General features: G+C 43.7%; 1 protein-coding gene across 4 annotated transcripts in view; it reads right to left on the bottom strand.

Moving 5' to 3' along the window:
- Nucleotides 1-9,391: 9,391 nt before the first annotated feature.
- Nucleotides 9,392-22,114, bottom strand: part of CYLD (CYLD lysine 63 deubiquitinase) — a 170,682-nt gene continuing 157,959 nt past the window's right edge. For all 4 annotated transcript variants that reach the window (XM_089684206.1, XM_089684204.1, XM_089684203.1 and 1 more), the window contains 3 exons: nt 19,842-19,960; nt 18,013-18,229; nt 9,392-10,003 (listed from right to left, as the gene is read on the bottom strand). In XM_089684206.1, the coding sequence (XP_089540332.1) occupies nt 9,819-10,003; nt 18,013-18,229; nt 19,842-19,960 (521 nt within the window). In that variant the 3' untranslated portion in view covers nt 9,392-9,818. The remainder of the gene's footprint in view (nt 10,004-18,012; nt 18,230-19,841; nt 19,961-22,114) is intronic.

The raw sequence follows: 22,114 nt of genomic DNA, 5'->3' as shown, positions 1-22,114 counted from the left end.
TGAACAGATCCTGCCACAGAGACATTAGCGCTTTCCCAGGATCCAAAATGCACTTTAGTGCACGGTTTGCTTCCTCATGTCCAGAAGTAATCTGTTGGAGAAAATTTGATTATAGAAGATCACACTTGAAGGGAACAGAGTAGACAGGACTAGAACACAAGGTTTCAAGCAAAGTCAAGATCCAAACTATTTCTCTTATAACAAGAATTCCTGTTCCTCCTGGATGGTAAGGACATTCCAGGACCTTGACGTTATCCAGCGGTATCTGTGTCAGGGGATCTGACCAGGGAATAATGCCATCCAGGAGGAACCATCTGTTCAGGACCGCCAGAGTGTAGTTGAGTGTAACAAATGTACTCCAATGACATGATCTATTTGAAGGGGGAAGGGAACTCCACACCAGCCCCAGGACATCAGGAAATACCTGACTTTCCGAGGCAGACAAAGTAGTTTGCTCAGAGACTTGATCCACAACAGCAAAGGGAAGGTCTTGGGTAGTATAGGAATACACCTGGAAAATAGGGATGTCCCAAAGAGGGTGACCTCTCAAAATGATTCTCCTGTAACAATTGAGAGGCAGGTGACTCTCTTACCAAAGAAAAGCGACATTAGGGCAAATATGCTCTAGACTCATCTACTGAAGGTGTAAACAGTCTGCAGGTAATAAATGTTTCCAGTGACATTTCCTGACAAAATAAGGTCCAGAAAAATGTTGAAACCATTTGGACTGTGACAGTGTCCACTAGGGCCCATGGCAACTGCTTTCTCCACAGGTTGTCATCTGAGTGTCCCACAATGGGGTTGTCATGAGTAGGCACCAGGGCAAACACTGTAACCAGCAGCCTAAAAACACTTATGTCTGAGCCCTAAAAAGGCAGTGATCAACAAATACTTGCCTTGGCTGACAACACAGGTCAGGGGGTTCCTCTGGAGAGCCACAAGGACAATAGATCTGATGGATACCAAGCATAATCGATTGCCTTACATGTCCCAAGGGAGCAAACAATTGCTAGGGGTTAAATGGCTTAAGTGAGCGCTTATATCGAGGGATCAGTTTGTAAACCCAAAAGGGCACTCTCTGGACCTGAACTCCTGAAGGCAAACTACCAGTGAGCCTGCAAAGATTAACCCCTACTTCAAAACATGGTGACACACTTTCATGCTGAAGGCTTCTTTGAGGGTTTAGCAGGTTTCTTGTGGGTAACTGGAGAAACCAGACTTATAGGACCTGCTCATGCCTATTCCAGGAGTAGGTAAAGAAGAGGAAGTAGATTTAGATGACCTTTCTTAAGACAGGTGGGCACTCTGTACTTCAGTAAAATCGTTGAGGATCCTGTCAAGGGTGGACCCAAATAGACTTTGTCCCTCAAGACCAAGCTGGTCGGGTGCTCCTTGAAATCATACCAACACTGTAAAAAGCATGTTCTGTGCACTTGTATAAACAAGAAACCCATAGGAGACACACATTGGTGATTTCCTTCCAGCAAGCTATTACAGCTGAAGAACAAGGCTCTAGACATTTGTTTTAAATGCACTATTAGGAAAAAATCAGTTGCTGCAATGGAGAGATCTCTTTTGAGGGATACAGGCTATTCTGCTACAATTTGGCAGGGCCAGGGGCAGCACAGCCAGGGGTAGCATTGGCAGCCTGTCATTATGGATAGTGTCAATCATGGATTAAGTGTTGAGAATTGCACTTCGGCTCTGCACTTCAGCAAAGCACAAAGCAAGAAGCCACAGCAGACAATGCTGAATACTAAGACTACAGGTGACCTGTTTCTCCATCCAGCTTTTTCATCTCTTACCCAGTCTGCTTCCCCTTCTCACCACTCTGTAACATACACTCCCTAATCCACCTTCTCACAGTTGTATCCGCTCTCTTCAAACTCTCTCCTTCACTCCTCTTCTCCACCCCACAGCATATACAGTTGTGTTCAAAATAATAGCAGTCAGACATCACTAACCTGATCAATCACTGTTTTTGGTAGAAATATTTCTACATGGCAAATAATTTACTAGCAGGTGTAGTAGAGTAATAGAAATCCAACAGACCCAGCAGTCATGACATGCATGCTGCTGATTCTGTGTAATTGAATCACTAACTGAAAGGGGCATGTTCAAAATAATAGCAGTGTGGAGTTCTATTAGTGAGGTCATTCATTCTTTGAAAAACAGGTGGCAATTATTGCCCTTATTTAAGGAAGGCAGCAAATGTTGTACATGCTGGTTACAGTGCATTTCTCTCTGAAATTCTGAGGAAAATGGGTCGTTCCAGACATTGTTCAGAAGAACAGCGTACCTTGATTAAAAAGTTGATTGGAGAGGGGAAAACTTATAAAGAAGTGCAGAAAATGATAGGCTGCTCAGCTAAAATGATCGCAAATGCTTTAAAATGGCAACCAAAACCTGAAAGACGTGGAAGAAAGCAAAAAACTACCATTCGAATGGATAGAAGAATAGCCAAAATGGTAAGGACTCGGCCAACAATCAGCTCCAGGAAGATCAAAGAAGGTCTAAAGAGGAACAACACAAATTTGATATATTTTTCTTTATGTTTTGATTTGGAATAGAATGTGTAGTGTTCCAAATGCATTTGTGTGTATGGAAATTAAAGCTATTAGAAGGATTTTGAGCTTTATTCACTTTTTTCAACACACTGCTATTATTTTGAACACAACTGTATATAGAATATAAATATCACCCTCAATCCTGTCTGCACCTTATTACTGCACTCAACTCCTGCTAATTCTGAACCCACATACTAATAAAATCTCCAGGACACTGGGACCTGTCCTTTCATATAAATCATACTCCCGTATTACCTATCTTACCATTCTGCTTCTACTAACATCTGGAGACATTTCCCCAAATCCTGGGCTACCATCTTTTTCCTTTGACTAACACACCCAGGACCCCCTAACCTCTAACAGCGGCCGCAATCCACACAATCTGGTTACTATTCCTCTTCTGCCTAGGACCAGCCTCCCCTTTTCCTACTCTGTCTGTAACAAACTCACCTTTGTCCATGACCTTTTAATCACAAACACCTTTAACCTTTTTGCAATTACGGAAACCTGGCTTCATGAAAGTGACTTTCCCTCTCCTGCTGCCCTCTCCCATGGTGGTCTCCTCTGGACTGGCTCTCCCAGGCCATGTGGACAGAAAGGAGGTGGAGTTGGAATCCTCCTATCCCCTCAAAGCTCTTTTCAGGTCCTTCATTCACCTCCCTCTCTGTCCCTCTCCTCATTTGAAGTTCACTGTATTCGACTATTCTCTCCAGTTTCTTTAAGAATTGCTGTGATCTATCGGCCTCCTGGAGCAGTATCGAGCTTCCTTGATGACTTCTCTGCTTGGCTGCCTTACTTTTTCTATTCTGAAATTCCCACAATCATTCTTGGTGACTTCAACATCCCTGTTCATCTGAACTTCTAAGCCTATCCACTTCTTTTGACCTAAAACAATGGGTACATGTTTTTACGCACTCTAATGGTAACTGCCTTGAGCTTGTATTCTTCTACCTTTGCATTCGTTGCAACCTCACCAACTTTCCTTTTCCTCTCTGATCACTCCCTAATTAGATTCACTCTCTCTTTGGCTTCCTCCTCGTCTTCCAACTACCGAACAGTTACCCGTAGAAACCTTCGCTATTTTAACCCTTCTCTTCTTTTTTCTACAACAGATTGTCTCTATGACAAAATCATAGCCCTGTCTTGCCCCAACCTGGCCACCTCTGTCTACAACTGTTGACTGACATCCACTCTGGACACATTGGGCCCCCCTCACTATACACAGAATTAGGCCCAGACTGCTACAGCCCTGGCAAACCAACAATACTAGATGTCTCAAAAAACGTAGCCATGCTCTTGAGCGCTTATGGTGCAAGACTTTGACCAATATAAATCTGCCCTTCAAAAACACAATTCCTGTCTCCACACTGCCAAACAGACCTATTTTATCACTCTTATTAACAACCTCTCACACAGTCCCCGTCAATTATTTTCTACCTTTAACTCTCTACTTTGTCCTTCATTACCTCCACCCACTAACTCACTCACTGCCTTGGAGATTGCTAATCACTTCAAAAATAAGATTGATACAATTCGTGACGAGATCACCACTGTACAGATCTCTCCCTCACCCTACACTCCTTTTCTACCTGCACAATCATTACTTCCCTTGTTTAACCCAGCTACTATAGAGGAAGTTAGTAAACTTTTTTCTAAAGCCTACCTAACCACCTGTCCCCTGTTCCCTCCCAAATACTACGGTCACCCTCTGGCTCTATCGTTCACTCTTTAACTCATATCTTCAATCTCTCCCTTTCTACTGGCATCTTCTCCAACTCTCTGGAACATGCGCTAGTCACCCCCATACTTAAAAAGGCCTCACTGGACCCCACCAATCTTAGCAATGTAAGACCCATCTTCTTACTCCCTTTTGCCTCCAAACTCCTTGAACGTCTAGTCTACAATCGGCTGAGCTGCCACCTCCTTGAGAATAACCTTTTCGATCCCCTTCAGTCTGGATTTCGCCTGCAACTCTCCACAGAATCTACTCTCCTAAAATTCACAAACAACTCACTAACAGGTAAAACCAATGGTCACCAATTTGTACTCTTACTCTTAGACCTCACCGCTGCCTTGGACACAGTTGAGCACCCCCTCCTCCAAAAAAACTCTATTTACTTGGCCTTTATGACTGTACTGTACGTTGGTTCGAATCTTACCTATTTCACCGCACCTTCAGTGTCACTTACAACTCTACTTCCTCCTCTCCTACTCCTCTTACTGTCAGGATCCCCCAAGGTTCTGTCCTTAGATCTCTCCTATTCTCGATCTATACTTCTTCCTTGGGTCAGCTAATAACTTCCCATGGTTTCCAATACCATTTCTATGCTGATGACACACAAATCTATCTCTCTACTTCTCAGCATCACCGATTTACTAAGGCATATCAGATTGTATGTCACACCACTTCCTAAAATTCAATCTATCCAAAACTGAGCTCATACTATTTCCTCCCCCACGTGCCTCTTCCCCTGATTTCTCGATCAAGATCAATAGCACAACTATCAAGCCATCTATGCATACTAGGGTGCTAGGGGTAACCCTGGATTCTCAATTATCCTTTCAGGCACACATCCAATCCCTGTCCAAATCATGCCGCCTCAGCCTCTGCAACATCTCCAGAATATGTCACTTTTTAACCAATGATACCACAAAGCTTCTAATTCACTCCCTGGTTATCTCTCGCCTCGACTACTGCAACTCCCTAATCATTGTCTTACCTTTACATAGGCTATCTCCTCTCTAGTCCATCATGAATGCTGCTGCAATGCTCATCCACCTTACCAACTTTTCAGTGTCTGCTACCTCTCTCTGCCAATCCCTCCACTGGCTTCCACTCGCCCAACAAATAAAATTAAAAATACTAACAACTTACAAAGCCATCCACAACTCTGCCCCCAGCTACATCACCAACCTGGTCTCAAAATATCAACCAAACCGCTCTCTTTGATCCTCCCAAGACCTTCTAATCTCTAGTTCCCGTGTAACCTCCTCCCATGCTTGCCTCCAGGACTTCTCCCATCCTAAGGAACTCCCTACCCCAATCTGTCAGACTCCCTCTTGATCTATCTAACATCCCCATCAATGTGAACAACCCAGCTACATCCCAACCTAACCTAATCTTTGGCCTTAGCACAATGGACACAGTCCTCCACTCACTCTGATGGGAATACATTAGACCTTGTTGTCTCCCATCGTTGCACTCCCTACAACCTCACAAACACCTCCTTCCCTCTCTCTGATCATAATCTCATAAACTTCACAGTGTCCTCATCTTCATACACCTATCCCTCCAAGCAGCAAACAATTACCCACAGAAACCTTCACAACTTGAACCCTGCTCCTTTCCACTCTGCAACTGACTGCCTCTATGACAGAATATCTCCCCTGTCCTGCCCTGGCCACTGCTGTCTACAACAGTTTCCTTTCATCCACACTAGACTCACTTGCTCCTCTAACAACACGAAGCATCAGAACTGACCATTACAACCTTGGCAGACTGACGACACCAGAAATCTTAAACTAACATAGTCGTGCGCTGGAGCAATTGTGACGTAAAACAAAATCTCACGAAGCTTTCACCCTATATAAATCTGCTTTCTTAACATACAGTTCCTCCCTCCATGCTGCCAAACAAGTCTAATTTGTCACTCTCATCAATAGCTTGTCATCCAGTCCTGGTCATCTCTTCTCCACTTTTAACTCTCTACTTTCTCCACCTCCACCCAGTACCTCACTCACTGCTTACGACATTGCAAATCATTTCAAAAACATGATTGACGCAATTCGTAGGGGCATTGCCACTGCACAGACATCCATCCCACTTAACATACCTTATACTAAACCTCCCTCAACACTTTCCTCTTTTGACCTTGCTACTACTGAAGAGGTCACTAAGGTTTTCTCAGAAGTCCGTCTCACTACCTGCCCCCTGGATCCTGTCCCCTCACAACTACTACGGTCACCCTCTTCTTCCATCCTATGCTCCCTCACTCACATCTTCAATCTCTCCCTCTCTAACGGTGCCTTCCCCTCCCCTCTAAAGCATGCACACATCACTCCCATACTTAAAAAGCCCTCACTGGACCCTACCAACCTGAAAAACTTAAAACCCATCTCCCTGCTCCCGTTTACCTCTAAACTCTTAGAATGCTTAGTCTACAATCGCATGAGCTCCTACCTCACTGACAACAAACTTCTTGACCCTTTACAGTCTGGCTTTTGCTCACTACACTGCACTGAAACTGCCCTGCTAAAACTCACTAATGATCTACTAACTGCTAAAACCAATGGCCACTACTCCGTACTCTTACTACTTGACGTCTCCATGGCTTTTGATACGGTTGACCATCCCCTCCTCCTCAAAAAACTCCACTCTCTTGGCCTCAGAGACTCTGCTTTCTCCTGGTTCTCCTCCTACCTATCGCAACGCTCCTTCAGCGTTACCTATAACTCTGGTTCCTCCTCTCCACTCCCTTTTTCTGTAGGAGTCCCTCAAGGTTCTGTCCTTTGGACTCCTACTCTTCTCCATCTACACCTCCTCCCTTGGTCACTTGATAAACTCCCATGGCGTTAAGTACCATCTCTATGTTGATGACACACAAATCTATCTTTCTACTCCTCACCTCACCCCTTCAGTCTCCTCTTGCATTACTAACCTACTAAGCGATATATCGGCATGGATGTCACTCCACTTCCTCAACCTCAATCTTTCCAAAACTGAGCTCTTAGTATTCCCCCCCAGCCCCTGCCCCCTCCCCTGACTTCTTCATCAAGATCAATAACACAACCATCAGTTCCTCCCCTCATGCCAGGGTGCTAGGTGTAATCCTAGACTCCCATCTGTCCTTTCAGCCCCAAATCCAATCGCTGTCCAAATTTTGTAGACTTCACCTCCACAACAAGATATGCCCGTTCTTAACCTCGGAAACTACTAAGCAACTTATTCACTCCCTTGTTATCTCCCGCCTTGACTATTGTAACTCCCTCCTCATTGGCCTACCTCATCGCAGGCTATTCCCTCTTCAGTCTATCATGAATGCTGCTGCCAGACTCATCCACCTTACTAACAGTTCTGTATCTGCCACCCCTCTATGCCAATCCCTTCACTGGCTTCCCATTGCCCAACGGATACAATTCAAAACATTAACAAAAACATATAAAGCCATTTATAACTGCCCCAAATTACATCACCAATCTTGTCTCCAAATATCACCCAAACCGTACTCACCGCTCCTCGCACGACCTCCTGCTCTCTTGTCTCCTCCTCCCATGCTCATCTCCGGGACTTCTCCAGAGCTTCCCCCATCCTCTGGAACGCTCTACCCCAATTTATCAGACTATTGCCTACTCTGCTCACTTTTAGGTGATCTCTGAAAACCTCTCTCTTCAGGGAAGCTTATCCTGCCCTCAGCTAATAATGGAATCTTCTATTCCTCCTACCAGTCCATCCCCCACAGTTACTACTTTTTGTACCACTAGCCCCTCCCTTTTAGATTGTAAGCTCCAAGGAGCAGGGCCTTCCTAACCCTCTTGTATTGAACTGTATTGTTACGGTATTGTGTCCCGTTATATTGTAAAGCGCTGAGCAAACTGTTGGCGCTATATAAATCCTGTATAATAATAATCTATCCACCTTTAGACGATCCCTGAAAACCTCTCTTTCTTTAAAGAAGCCTATCCTGCTTCTAACTAGTAAACTGCTTTTTATTACCTCCATCAGCTCATCCCCCACAACCGTTACCTTCTGTATCACTCAACCCTTCCTCTTAGATTGTAAGCTCTAACAAGCAGGGCTCTCTGTTTCCTCTTGTACCAAATTGTATTGTAACTGTACTGTCTACCTTCATTTTCTAAAGCGCTGCGCAAACTGTTGGCGCCATATAAACCCTATATAATAATAATAGTAACTTGACAAATTAGGGTCACAGCCAGAAAACTGGGCTTTATGGACAGATTTTAGCTTTTGGTGGTTTTACAGTTGTTCATTGGCAGATCTACAGTGGGTATAAACCGCTGTTTAAAAAATTCCTTTCCAAATGAGAACAGATCTAGTAAGCACTCGGGGGATTAGGACCTATAGGGTTGCTTCCAATCACCAAAGAGCAATACCTCAAGGAGTAAGGGTAATGAGAATGTTTTCCCAGCTATATGAGCTCCAACAGAGCAGAGACTGGAGACAGTAGGCCGATTCCCAAATGCAAATAGTACATACCACATCAAAAGGAGGCAACACAGTCCCTCGTAAATCAGAGTAATGAAAAGTCTGCGATTCCTCAAAAACAATCTCATCAGGAAGAAACCGAAGGGACCACAAATCAGTCAGAGATGGTAACTGTCACCAGTGGCCCAGTTACTTCCCTCAGAACCAGCCTAGAACTGGGTTAATTTAGACTGATTGACTGTAGTAGACCCTAGATGGGACTTAGCCCCAGCCTGTGTAGCTAAAAAGGACTTTGATGACAAGGTGGATCCCAAAACCATAGGTTCAGTACATTTTAGAAGGCACAGAAAAAACCTCCCTGAAATTGTTAGGAAGTATGAGTGGGGTGTCATTCTTTGCAGCGGGACTGTCCCCTCTGTGTCTGACTTCGCATTCAAGAATGGACAGGGACAGGCACGTAACCCATCTGGCCCAAGAAGTTTCTGCATATAAAAGCACTTGGGCATTCTGGAGGTTTCTGCTGTCTTGACAGAGCTGTATTAGTGAAGTATTTTTCATGTGTTTTAAATGTCAAACACTCCAAAAATTTTACTGTATCAGTATATTTTTAAACCGAAAAGAAAAATCAGACAGAAATTATCACGAGTCCAAATACAGAGCATTTCACTTGTGCCATGTAATGTTTTTATTTCAAACAGAAAGAAAAGAACACATTAAAATTCGGTTATGAATTAAAGCTTCAGCGATTGTTCCTTCCCTTGTTACTTACATTCAGTAAAAATTAAAAGACAAAACAGAAAAATAAAACTAACTGAAGTGCAAAAGAAGGCTGCAGATGCAGTTATATTGTATGTTATCTTGTCTGTTGAGAGTAAATGCATTAAGGAAAAGATGGGAAGAATTTTAGTGTAAGAAAAACGCTTTGCCAGTTTTTAAAGGTAAGAAACCATAACAATCTCAGGCAATCTGTGGCTCTCCAGTCACTGAACATTATGTTTCATCAGGACAGGGTCAACAGAAGCTGTGGAGTCACAGTCTGCCCCCTTTAGGCATATATTTTACACTGTTGTATAAAACAGAGCAGTCTTTCATTTGTACAAACTCATAGTGGGGCTCTGGTACATGCACATGTAGGCATCACACAGGAGCCGCCTGGCACAGCCCTGAATGTTTCGAGAGTCTAAGGCATGAAGCTCCTCTAAGGACATTTTCAGATATTCCCCAACCTCAGGACATGGGGTGACTTGTGGAATGTTAAACCCGTTTTGTCCACCTGCAGAAAGACAAGAGAATATTATTCCAAGGCATGCTGGTGTTACCAAAGTTTATATAATAAGAACTGTCTAAAATGACGAAAGGAAAGTTGAACTCTCATGAGTTTCATTACTCATCCATCATTCTCCAGTGCAGGTGTGCATTGGATTAGCTCTGGGGTAATGTATGTTGTTCCTTTTTAAAGGGTTAGTTCACCTTTGTGAAAAGACTGCCTATGCAATTAAGGGTCACCAGTAGAATTAAAACAGTGTTGCTAAGAACAATCCTGGTGCTAGGATGTTGCTATACTGATAGTTCGGCCATTGGTGCTCACCTCCAGTATCACAAGTGTAAGATTTCTCTTTCAGATTCAAACACTGGGCATGCATGCTCACCCATCGCAGCAACTCTGAGCTACTGCACATGTGCGATGTTTGATTCTGAGAGAGAGCAACCTCTTGTGATGGTGGAGGTGAGCATCAACGGCTGGAGTGCCAGAACAGGATAGGGGATTGCCTGCTATGGGACCTTTTTTAAAAAATGTATGGTACTGGCACTTGGCAGGGTGAGAACTGTAATAAATGTAATTTATGGAAATTTTTTCATTAGGCTTCTGGAGGGGCGAAAATGGCCTAAAGCAATAGCAAATCCATAATTCAATATTGTACATAGTAGCACAGTAAGTTTTTTTTTTATCTATTTGCACCCCTTTACTGCATAGGCAGTTTTTGCGAAGGTGAACTAACCGTGCACTAATAAGCTAAAATGACAGCAACATCTTTCCCTGCAAGTAAACTTCCCCTTTCACTTGATGGATGAGTTCTCTTCATCACAATGGCATTTAGCATTTGACTTGTCTGTATGCAAGGAGAATTTATTCTCTGATTTTTTGAGTGTGTGTTTACCTAGAATCAATTTTATACACTTTTGGCTCATGTATGGAAAGTGCGCTAACGAGCAGGATTTTATGGCTCATATCAACCAAACAGTTTTCAGCTTTCATTTCTAGAGTCCACAGCTTAAAATAAAAAACAATGATTCTGTCTAGTTGTTACAGGAAACCATAAATGTCCTTTTCATACATAAGCCCCTTTGACAGGCAAGACTTTGCCTAGCATTAGGATGTTTAATAGAAGATTATTTCCATTCTACAATTTGCATACAGAGAAAGTGGTGTTAGCTACCTGGTTGTGTGGCAAAGATGTTTAAATCTTAGAACTGTATGGACAGAATTACAAATACTTTGGCAGATAAAACAACTCCTTTTATATGCACTGTACCTGTGAATTCAGCTGTTTGATAAAATTTGCTCATTAAAGCTGAACTCTACAAATAGTCACTGCAGAACAGAACATTGTTTTTGTGGTGAAAGTCTGAAGCTGATTACAGAAAAAAACAATTGTCTGTTGTATAAGACACAGCACAAGCAGGAACCTAGAACTGAATCTCTAACACAAGAAATCTATCTACTTACTGTACACTAAGGTGTTTTTATATTTGTAAGTGGATATTGCTATCTGCACTTCACTATACACCGCATTATTACAGCCTACCTTGTTCTCTCTGCTTTTTTATAATTAACAGTTTTTATTGGTTTTCACATACAGTCAGGTCCATAAATACTGGGACATCGACACAATTCTAACATTTTTGGCTTTATACACCACCACAATGGATTTGAAATGAAACGAACAAGATGTGCTTTAACTGCAGACTGTCAGCTTTAATTTGAGGGCATTTACATCCAAATCAGGTGAACAGTGTAGGAATTACAACAGTTTGCATATGTGCCTCCCATTTGTTAAGGGACCAAAAGTAATGGGACAATTGGCTTCTCAGCTGTTCCATGGCCAGGTGTGTGTTATTCCCTCATTATCCCAATTACAATGAGCAGATAAAAGGTCCAGAGTTCATTTCAAGTGTGCTATTTGCATTTGGAATCTGTTGCTGTCAACTCTCAAGATGAGATCCAAAGAGCTGTCACTATCAGTGACGCAAGCCATCATTAGGCGGAAATAACAAAACAAACCCATCAGAGAGATAGCAAAAACATTAGGCGTGGACAAAACGACTGTTTGGAACATTCTTAAAAAGAAGGAACGCACTGGTGAGCTCAGCAATACCAAAAGACCCGGAAGACCACGGAAAACAACTGTGCTGGATGACCAAAGAATTCTTTCCAGTTGGCCAGATCAAGAACACTCTCCAGGAGGTAGGTGTATGTGTGTCAAAGTCAACAATCAAGAGAAGACTTCACCAGAGTGAATACAGAGGGTTCACCACAAGATGTAAACCATTGGTGAGCCTCAAAAACAGGAAGGCCAGATTAGAGTTTGCCAAACGACATCTAAAAAAGTCTTCACAGTTCTGGAACATCCTATGGACAGATGAGACCAAGATCAACTTGTACCAGAGTGATGGGAAGAGAAGAGTATGGAGAAGGAAAGGAACTGCTCATGATCCTAAGCATACCACCTCATCAGTGAAGCATGGTGGTGGTAGTGTCATGGCGTGGGCATGTATGGCTGCCAATGGAACTGGTTCTCTTGTATTTATTGATGATGTGACTGCTGATAAAAGCAGCAGGATGAATTATAAAGTGTTTCGGGCAATATTATCTGCTCATATTCAGCCAAATGTTTCAGAACTCATTGGACGCTAGTTCACAGTGCAGATGGACAATGACCCAAAGCATACTGCAAAAGCAACCAAAGAGTTTTTTAAGGGAAAGAAGTGGAATGTTATGCAATGGCCAAGTCAATCACCTGACCTGAATCCGATTGAGCATGCAATTCACTTGCTGAAGACAAAACTGAAGGGAAAATGCCCCAAGAACAAGCAGGAACTGAAGACAGTTGCAGTAGAGGCCTGGCAGAGCATCACCAGGGATGAAACCCAGCGTCTGGTGATGTCTATGCGTTCCACACTTCAGGCTGTAATTGACTGCAAAGGATTTGCAACCAAGTATTAAAAAGTGAAAGTTTGATTTAGGATTATTATTCTGTCCCATTACTTTTGGTCCCTTAAGTGGGAGGCACATTGGCAAACTGTTGTAATTCCTACACCGTTCACCTGATTTGGATATATACACACACACACACACACACACACACACACACATACATACATACACACACAAATATCACATTTGAAAGAAAAACAAGAGAAAAAAAAGCACATCAATGGTAGAAATCTGCATGGGTACAGAACATATGCTGTCACAGAATAACAGTGGAGAGGCCATTAGAACTGTACATTTTGGGTAGGTTGAGAAGAGATAACGATATCTCATGGGTGCCACACTGCCTCAAACACAGCAATCGAACAGGCATGTAGAGCGGTCAAGTATTCCATCTGTCTTACATCCGCAATAATTTTAAACAAAGTCGGCATCGAAGGAGGTATAGAGGATAGCCAACACATAGGAATGCTTCTTCTGGCCGCTGTCAGATCATGAGTTTCCTGGCCATTTTGGGTAGGCCTAGAAATGGCAGGCTCAATAAATAGTATAGAGCAGTGATGGCAAACCTATGGCACGCGTGCCAGAGCTGGCACGCAGAGCCATCTCAGTGGGCACGCCAGGAAGAAGAGGATGATGAGCGCACACGGACCGGCCATCCAGATCTCGTCCACACTGGACCCCCATCAAACTACATTTCCCACATGTCTCTGGGGCCAGGGTGGGCGTGGACGAGAGGAAACGGCTCCAATGCGGCTCTGGCACCAGGGGTGATGTACCCGGGGATGGGCGCGGAAGAGAGGAAGAGGCTCCCACACTGCTCCGGGGCCAGGGGCAACGTGTTCAGCATGAATGGGAATGAGCTGCTGGGTTGGAAGCCACACCGACGCTGCCAGAGGTGAGATTAACTGCTTGCAGTGTCATCCATCAGTGCCCAGCAGTGTCGCCTGTCAGTGCCCAGCAGTGTCGCCCATCAGTGCTGCCCATCAGTGTCATCCATCAGTGCCCAGCAGTGTTGCCTGTCAGTGCTGCCCAGCAGTGCCACATGTCAGTGCCCAGCAGTATCGCCCATCAGTGCTGCCCATCAGTGCCACCCATCAATGATGCCCAGCAGTGTCACCCATCAGTGCCCAGCAGTGTCGCCTGTCAGTGCTGCCCAGCAGTGCCACCTGTCAGTGCTGCCCAGCAGTGCCACCTGTCAGTGCTGCCCAGCAGTGCCACCTGTCAGTGCTGCCCAGCAGTGCCACCTGTCAGTGCTGCCCAGCAGTGTCGCCCATCAGTGCCACCCATCAATGATGCCCAGCAGTGTCACCCATCAGTGCCCAGCAGTGTCACCCATCAGTGCCCAGCAGTGTCGCCTGTCAGCGCTGCCCAGCAGTGCCACCTGTCAGTGCTGCCCAGCAGTGCCACCTGTCAGTGCTGCCCAGCAGTGCCACCTGTCAGTGCTGCCCAGCAGTGCCACCTGTCAGTGCTGCCCAGCAGTGCCACCTGTCAGTGCTGCCCAGCAGTGCCACCTGTCAGTGCTGCCCAGCAGTGCCACCTGTCAGTGCTGCCCAGCAGTGTCGCCCATCAGTGCTGCCCATCAGTGCCACCCATCAATGATGCCCAACAGTGCCACCGATCAGTGCCGTCTGTCAGTGCGTCCAGGTAGGCAAGTGGTTAATTGCAGTGTTGGCACTTTGAAATAAAAAAGTTGGTTTGTGTTGCAGTTTTGGGCACTCGGGCTCAAAAAGGTTCGCCATCACTGGTATAGAGGCTCGAAAGGGACAGAGGTATGCAATAACATTTGAAAGAAGGACAAAACCTCTTCCCAAAAAGGAGTAATGGATCCACATGTCCAAAAAATATGGTAGAGAGAGCCAAAGTCCTTCCCACAGCGCCATCAGGCAGAAGAAGCATTCAGATTATAGGCATGGAGTACTTCAGGCGTTTTGTACCACAACATCATAATTTTGTATGTATTCTCCTTATAAACCACGCAAACAGAAGATCTAGGTGCGTTTTCCCAAATTTTCTTCCAAAGTGTCAGATCAATGTCACATTGTAAAAACTGGGACCATTTGCGCATGTAATGATGGGTGTCATTAGATATGGGGGAAGCATCCATAAGGAGTTTATATGTATTAGAAATTATGCTCCTTTGATGTGGGCCCTGTATACATAGACGCTCAAAGGGAGTAGGCTTCCCATGGGTCAGTGTGGGAGACATGGTAGAGAAGAAATGGCATATCTGGAGATAAACATAAAAATGTTGGTAAGGTAGATCTTTTTTCTGGAGGTCTGAGAATGGTTGCAGCTTCCGAGTTACAGGGTGTACCAAGTGGCGCAGTTGGAAAAGATTGGCTGTGACCCAAGCGAGCACTCGGGACATGGCCAGACTATCCGGAAGATTGGGATTAAAAAGGATTTTGGTCAGTGGAGAGCAAATCGGAGGCCAGTGCAAATTTAGCCATACATTTCTGCCAAACAGTCAAGGAAAATTGCATGGGGCCAAGGAAGAGATGACAAATAGAGACAACATCCACCGCCGAGGTTGACCAAAGGAGGGAGCATGGATGGGTCAGAGTTAATTGCAAAGATTCAATCTCAGTCCACATGTTGGGGGGGGGAAGGGGTTGGGTAGTGGGTGGACCATGACATAAGAAAACGGAGGTGAGTAACATAATAATAAGTCACTATATCCAGTGTCCCTAGGCCCCCCTAGAATGCAGAGAGAGCAGTACACTTGTACAATTGTGCAATTCTACGTTGCTTATTGTGCCAAATGAAATGTAGAAGGGATTTCTGGAGGGAGTGTAGTTTGGACATAGGAACGGGAAGGGTTGCAAATAAGTACATGAGTTTGGGCAGCACAGTCATTTTTATTATATTGATGCGTCCCAGGAAGGAAATGGGTAGGGTATCCCAGAATTTCAAGGAGCGGGAAATAGCTATAAATAGTGGGAAAAATTAGCTTCATATATAGAATGGTAGGAGGAAGTAAGGTTAGTACTCAAATATTTTAAAGAGTGAGGGCACCATCGGTAAGGAAAGGACTCTTGGAGAGATGATAGAACAACTGGTGGGATGTGTAGTGGGAATGCTTCAGTTTTGGACGTATTAACTCTGTAACTTGATAGGGTCCCGAATTGTCATAAAATTTTATGTAAAACCGGTAGAGAGGTTTGAGGGTTCGAGAGTGTGAGCAGGATATCATCTGCAAACAGGGAGAGTTTGTACTCACGACCATGAGAAAATATCCCTTGTATATCAGGGTTAGACCGGATTGCAATAGCTAGCGGCTCCAAACAGAGAATAAACAACAAAGGGGAAAGCAGACATCCCAGTCACGTACCATTTGACATCTGGAAAGGGGATGAAAGAAAGGAGGTCAATCTGACCTGCGAGGAGGGAGAAGAATAAAGAGCTTTCAAAGCAGCCACAAACGGGCCTCGGAAACCAAACTTCTCCAAGACCATAAACATGTAGGGCCAGCTAAGGCGGTCAAAGGCTTTTTGAGCATCTAAACTCAATAAAATGGCAGGGGTAGAAGATTGGTTAACCAGGTCAACTAGATCAATAGATCTCCTGGTGTTATCCGCAGCATGTCTGGCAGGAACAAAACCTACTTGATCTCTGTGTATGAACTTGGAGATGAGTCTGGACAGCCTGTTGGCCAGGATCTTAGTGAAGATCTTGTAATCAGAGTTTAGTAGAGCAATGGGACGATAGTTATCTAGGATAGAATGGTCTTTGGCAGGTTTGGGAATAACAGAGATATACGCACGGGAGACGTCAGCCTGAGGAGTGACGCCTTTGAAGAAATCTTGGTAGATAGAGAAGGTGAGGGGCCCGGATACCAATGAAGATCCTGTAATAAGAGTAGGGCAGTCCGTCTGGTCCCAGAGTTATTTGGGAAGGGAGATGTTTAACTGTGTCAAATAGTTCTTTGGATGAGATGTCAGCATTAAGGGCCGAAATATCAGAAGGCAATAGCTTCGGAAACAAAAAGGGGTCGAAAAAACGGACGTCTCTGTGAGGGGGAGATGGAGGTCTGGGGTCAAACAATTTTAGAGATTCTCATAGTATGAGCCAAAAAGGGAGAACATTACATGGCGATCGTAGGTAGGGTCCCCATTCGGTTGGATTAGATGGTCTGGCATCGTAGAGGGAGATTGTGCTTTGAGTCGATTGACGAGCATACGGTGAGGTTTATTAGAATATTCGTAAAATTTCTGCTTGACCCAGAGGAGAGATTGTGCAGACTTCCAGGCATCAAGGGCCTTGATTCGGTCACGAAGAGAGGTCACCTTGTGAAGCCGAGAAATAGACGGTTTTGCAAGAAGTCTATGTTCAGCCAAGGATAGTTGGCGGACCAGGGAAGCCTTGGCACTCGCCAAGGATTTTTTCAGGCTAGAACCCATGGAGATACAAAGTCCCCAAAATACCGTCTTGTGAGCTTCCCACATGGTCGAGGTAGAAGGTATGGAGCCAACATTGTGGCGAAAATACATATCAAGTCCCTGCGAGAGCTCATCTCGGAGATGTTCTCTCTGCTTAATGCATAACTGGAGCAGAAGCTACTGGAGCTACTGTCTGCATTGCAAAATTTAGGATAACATTAAGGGTATAAAAAAGTCCCATTTGCCATACTTTTCCTTATTTTATAATGTCTTCCATTATCGAAGTAACAGAATCTGAAGTAGCGTTGCACTGGGTTAGCCAGAGAAAGTAGCAAGAGAGTTAAAATATAATAAATAACTTTTGTTGGCTAACTGAATATATTTTGTTGTGCAAGCTTTCGAGAATACTCTGTTTTTTTTCTCAGACACGGGCATATTTCTAAAGCAGTAGATAAGGCATGCAACAAACATTTACTGCAGTGAATCAGTTGCTGACATTTATACCAAATACACCAGGACTATATACCTGCAGTGAATGTTTGCGGAATGTCACATGCTTTAAAGTATGCAGCATAGTGCCATAGAAATATCGGAATATGACTTTTAAGTAATTTGTATGACACCATGTTTACTGAAAAAGTTGAAGTAGGATTTCAAAATATGCAATATACATATCTATACACCTACCATCTCGGTCTGCCATGCTGTCAAAAAACACCCAAGCAGAGTCATCCCTGCCATATTTTACAAATGCCACATAATGACTTGTCTCGATGCACAACACAGCAAACAGATCCATCTTCTGGTATGGTATGCAGCCACGTCTCCAATCCCAGTCTGGGAGCTCTTTGGGAAGAGAAACTGGATTGAATTTATGGTGTTGTCTTTTTGGGTGAAGGTGAACCTATGGAATTCAAAATAAAAGATATGTATGAGAGAAGCAGTCAAATTGATGGAACAACAAGCGGTGTAAGTTAAATTAGTTAATCTCGTATGTCATATCACTCACATGATTTCAATATCTGACTCTTGAAGTGGAAATAAAGTCCTGAAGCAAAAATTTGCTAGGGGTTAGAGTCCGTTTTGCCAAAACATAAAAAAAAAAAAAAAATTGCTCTGTGAGCCTAGCAATTTTAGATTTTCTGTTTACACTGTGGCACATGCGCCATGCCATGTATATCACAAATTGTTCTTTGCATGCTGAGAACAGATCTGGGTGGCGGGGACAGTGTAATGCAAGAGCATGATATACATAATCCGTGATCACCCAATACCCAAGGAAAAGAGACACGAGACCCAGAAGAAGCACCAGGAAAGATGAGGTGGCAGAGGGCGACATGGCAACTGGAACTTGGACCTGTCATTGGCGGAAGAAAGCACACTAGGAGGTAAGTGTGCCATAGTGTGCAAGTATGCATACTTGCACATTATAACAAGCTCCCATCCAATAGAATTTAGTTTTGCTTCAAATAAGAATGCAGATTTAAAAAACCAAGTTAATTTGTAGACCATTGGGTTATGCCCCACCTCCAGGTGATTGGACACTTTTAAATTATAAAGCTTAATTCGTAACCCCATCCACTCCCAGCACTGCCTCAGGTTTGTCAACAAGCAATATTGGAGTAAAAAAATAAGGGAGGGATCTATTTTCTGTGATGTACTCCACAAAATGGATTTTATGGGTAAGTCAAAAATCTTGTTTTCTTCATTGTACATCACAATACACAGAAGTATTAATTCTTAGACCATTGGGATTTCTAAATGCAATTCCAAGAGGTGTGATAAACAGCAAACAAAGGCTGACCCACTAAGAAAACCTCTTAACAAGAAAAAAATGTCATGGCCCTTACAGGGCTGCCGGGAGGACCTTCCATACTTTGCACATTCCTCTGTTAAAACCTGGCCAACGTGTATACAGAAGACGAGGTGGCAGCCTTATAGACCTGGAAAACTGAGGTCTGTTGCTGAAAAGCTCACAAAGTATTGACACTTTATATGCCTGAGTAATGATCTGCCAAATCTCGCAATTTTAGATTGGGAGGCAATCTGTTCCTTTCAGAAGTCTTCAGTAACACAAAAAGCATCAGCTTGAAAAATCGAAATTGTGGCTGCAAGACAGACTGCACAGACCCGCACTGATCTCCAGGGTATCTCCTTAGGATGTTTAAAAGCTGGACAAAGAAAAGGCAACACTGTGTCCTGATCTAAATGAAATGTCCTGATCTAACTAAAAGGCCTTACAGAATATGGCTTCAAGGCCTGTTGCCACTCTTGGGGTTCCAGGATTTTTTATGAAAGAAAATTTTTGCTTAGCCCCTGAGTTCTGAAGGGAGCAAAAGGAACCCTTTTTAGTCCACGACACAGACAGTTTTTGCTTCAAAGGCTTCTCCTGCTTCTTTGCAGAAGAGAGTGCTTACTCTTCCTGTAATCTTCTGGATAAAGGTATCCAAAGCATTTTCAAAGAGGCATTCTGACTTTTTAAAATCTAACTTTTAGACCACATACACAGCACTCACCTGGGTGTTGCATGTTTTACAGAACTGCTTAATTTTTCCTGCAGAAATGTCACTGTCGTCATAGCACTCCCTGCACTCATACATTGCAAGACCTCCACAGATACGGCACTGCCGTGGGGCTGAAACACAGAAAAAGGCGAAGACAGGCAGTGAGTGACAGGAAAAAATAAAAATTCCAGACACAGCAAAGCCTCTCCTAAAGGCAGCATAAGACTTAACCCAACTTGGGTAAGAAATGGATTATTTAAGGGGACCCCCCTTTGACCCCTTTTTATTGCTCACATATTTTCAATTTCTGCATGTGACCTGGTCAAACTTTTCTGTCAAAGAGAAAAAAAGTGTTATCTACATCTCAGTTCTTCGACTGAACAACATGATAAAACACCAATGTCAAGTTATGCATGTTTTAAATGTCATCACATTTTTTTTTTTGCCTTCAGATAGTGTGGAAACATTATCTACATTAGCTACCGAAAAAGAAAAAAATAGGTTTGGAGTGGCAAGTTATGGACTGTGAACAAGTCAATTTGACACTTTTAAGGATACTGAAGAGACAGGGAGCAGAAAAGAGACCTTCAAAATGACTGTGCTGTAGTGCTGCTATAGTGAAAAGCAGAGTCATTTCTGTAGCTACAGTGAGGAACAGAAGTATTTGAACACCATGCAATTTTGCAAGTTCTCCCACTTAGAAATCATGGAGGGGTCTGAAATTCACATTGTAGGTGCATTCCCACTCAGAGACAGAATTAAAAAAAAATTCAGGAAATCACATTGTATGATTTTAAAAGAATTTATTTGTCTTGCACTGCTGAACATAAGTATTTGAACACCTAAGAAACAGCAAGCATTCTGGCTCTCAAAGACCTACTGCGCCTAGCTTAGTAGCACCTGTCTGAGCTCTTTAAAGACACCTGTCCACCCCACAGTCAGTCAGACGCCAACTACTACCATGGGCAAGACCAAAGAGCTGTCAAAAGACACCAGAAACAAAATTGTGGACCTCCACAAGGCTGGAAAGGGCTACGAGGCAATTGCCAAGCAGCTTGGTGAAAATAGATCAACTGTTGGAGCAATTGTTAGAAAATGGAAGAGGCTAAATACGACTGTCAGTCTCCCTCGGATTGGGGCTCCATGCAAGATCTCACCTTGTGGGGTATCACTGATAAGAAAGGTGAGGAATCAGCCCAGAACTACAAGGGAGGAGCTGGTCAATGACATGAAGAGAGCTGGGACCACAGTTTCAAAGGTCACTGTCGGTAGAACACTACGCCGTCATGGTTTCAAATCATGCATTGCACGGAAGGTTCCCCTGCTCAAGTCATCACATGTCCAGGCCCGTCTGAAGTTTGCCAATGACCATCTGGGTGATCCAGAGGAGGCATGGGAGAAAGTCATGTGGTCAGATGAGACCAAAGTAGAACTTTTTGGTCTAAACTTCACTCGTCGTGTTTGGAGGAAAAAGAAGGATGAGTTGCATCCCAAGAACACCATCCCTACTGTGAAGCATGGGGGTGGTAACATCATGCTTTGGGGGTGCTTTTCTGTGAAGGGGACAGGACGACTGCACTGTATTAAGGAGAGGATGAATGGGGCCATTTATTGTGAGATTTTGAGCAACAACCTCCTTCCCTCAGTCAGAGCATTGAAGATGGGTTGTGGCTGGGTCATCCAACATGACAACGAAACGAAGCACACAGCCAGGATAACCAAGCAGTGGCTCCGTAAGAAGCATATCAAGATTCTGGAGTGGCCTAGCCAGTCTCCAGACCTAAATCCAAAAGAACAACTTTGGAGGGAACTGAAACTCCGTGTTGCTCAGCGACAGCCCCGAAACCAGAGAGATCTAGAGGAGATCTGTGTGGAAGAGTGGGCCAAAATCCCTGTTGCAGTGTGTGCAAACCTGGTCAAGAACTACAGGAAATGTTTGACCTCTGTAATTGCAAACAAAGGCTTCTGTACAAAATATTAACACTGATTTTCTCAGGTGTCCAAATACTTATGTTCAGCAGTGCAAGACAAATAAATTCTTTAAAAACCATACAATGTGATTTCCTGAATTTTTTTTTAAATTCTGTCTCTCAGAGTGGGAATGCACCTACAATGTGAATTTCAGACCCATCCATGATTTCTAAGTGGGAAAACTTGCAAAATCGCAGGGTGTTCAAATACTTCTGTTCCTCACTGTATATACGGTGTTGGGCAGAAGCTGAATAGCATTACATATATTCTGGTATGATAGGGTTTTTGTACTTACTTTGAGGGACACAAAAATT

The sequence above is a fragment of the Staurois parvus genome, unplaced genomic scaffold (genome assembly GCF_062004578.1).
Source record: "Staurois parvus isolate SC_StPar_1 unplaced genomic scaffold, SC_StPar_1.0 ptg000339l, whole genome shotgun sequence".
NCBI classification, from domain to species: Eukaryota; Metazoa; Chordata; class Amphibia; order Anura; family Ranidae; genus Staurois; species Staurois parvus.
Note: the sequence above shows the minus strand (reverse complement) of the source record. Positions and strands in the feature narration are given on the sequence as shown.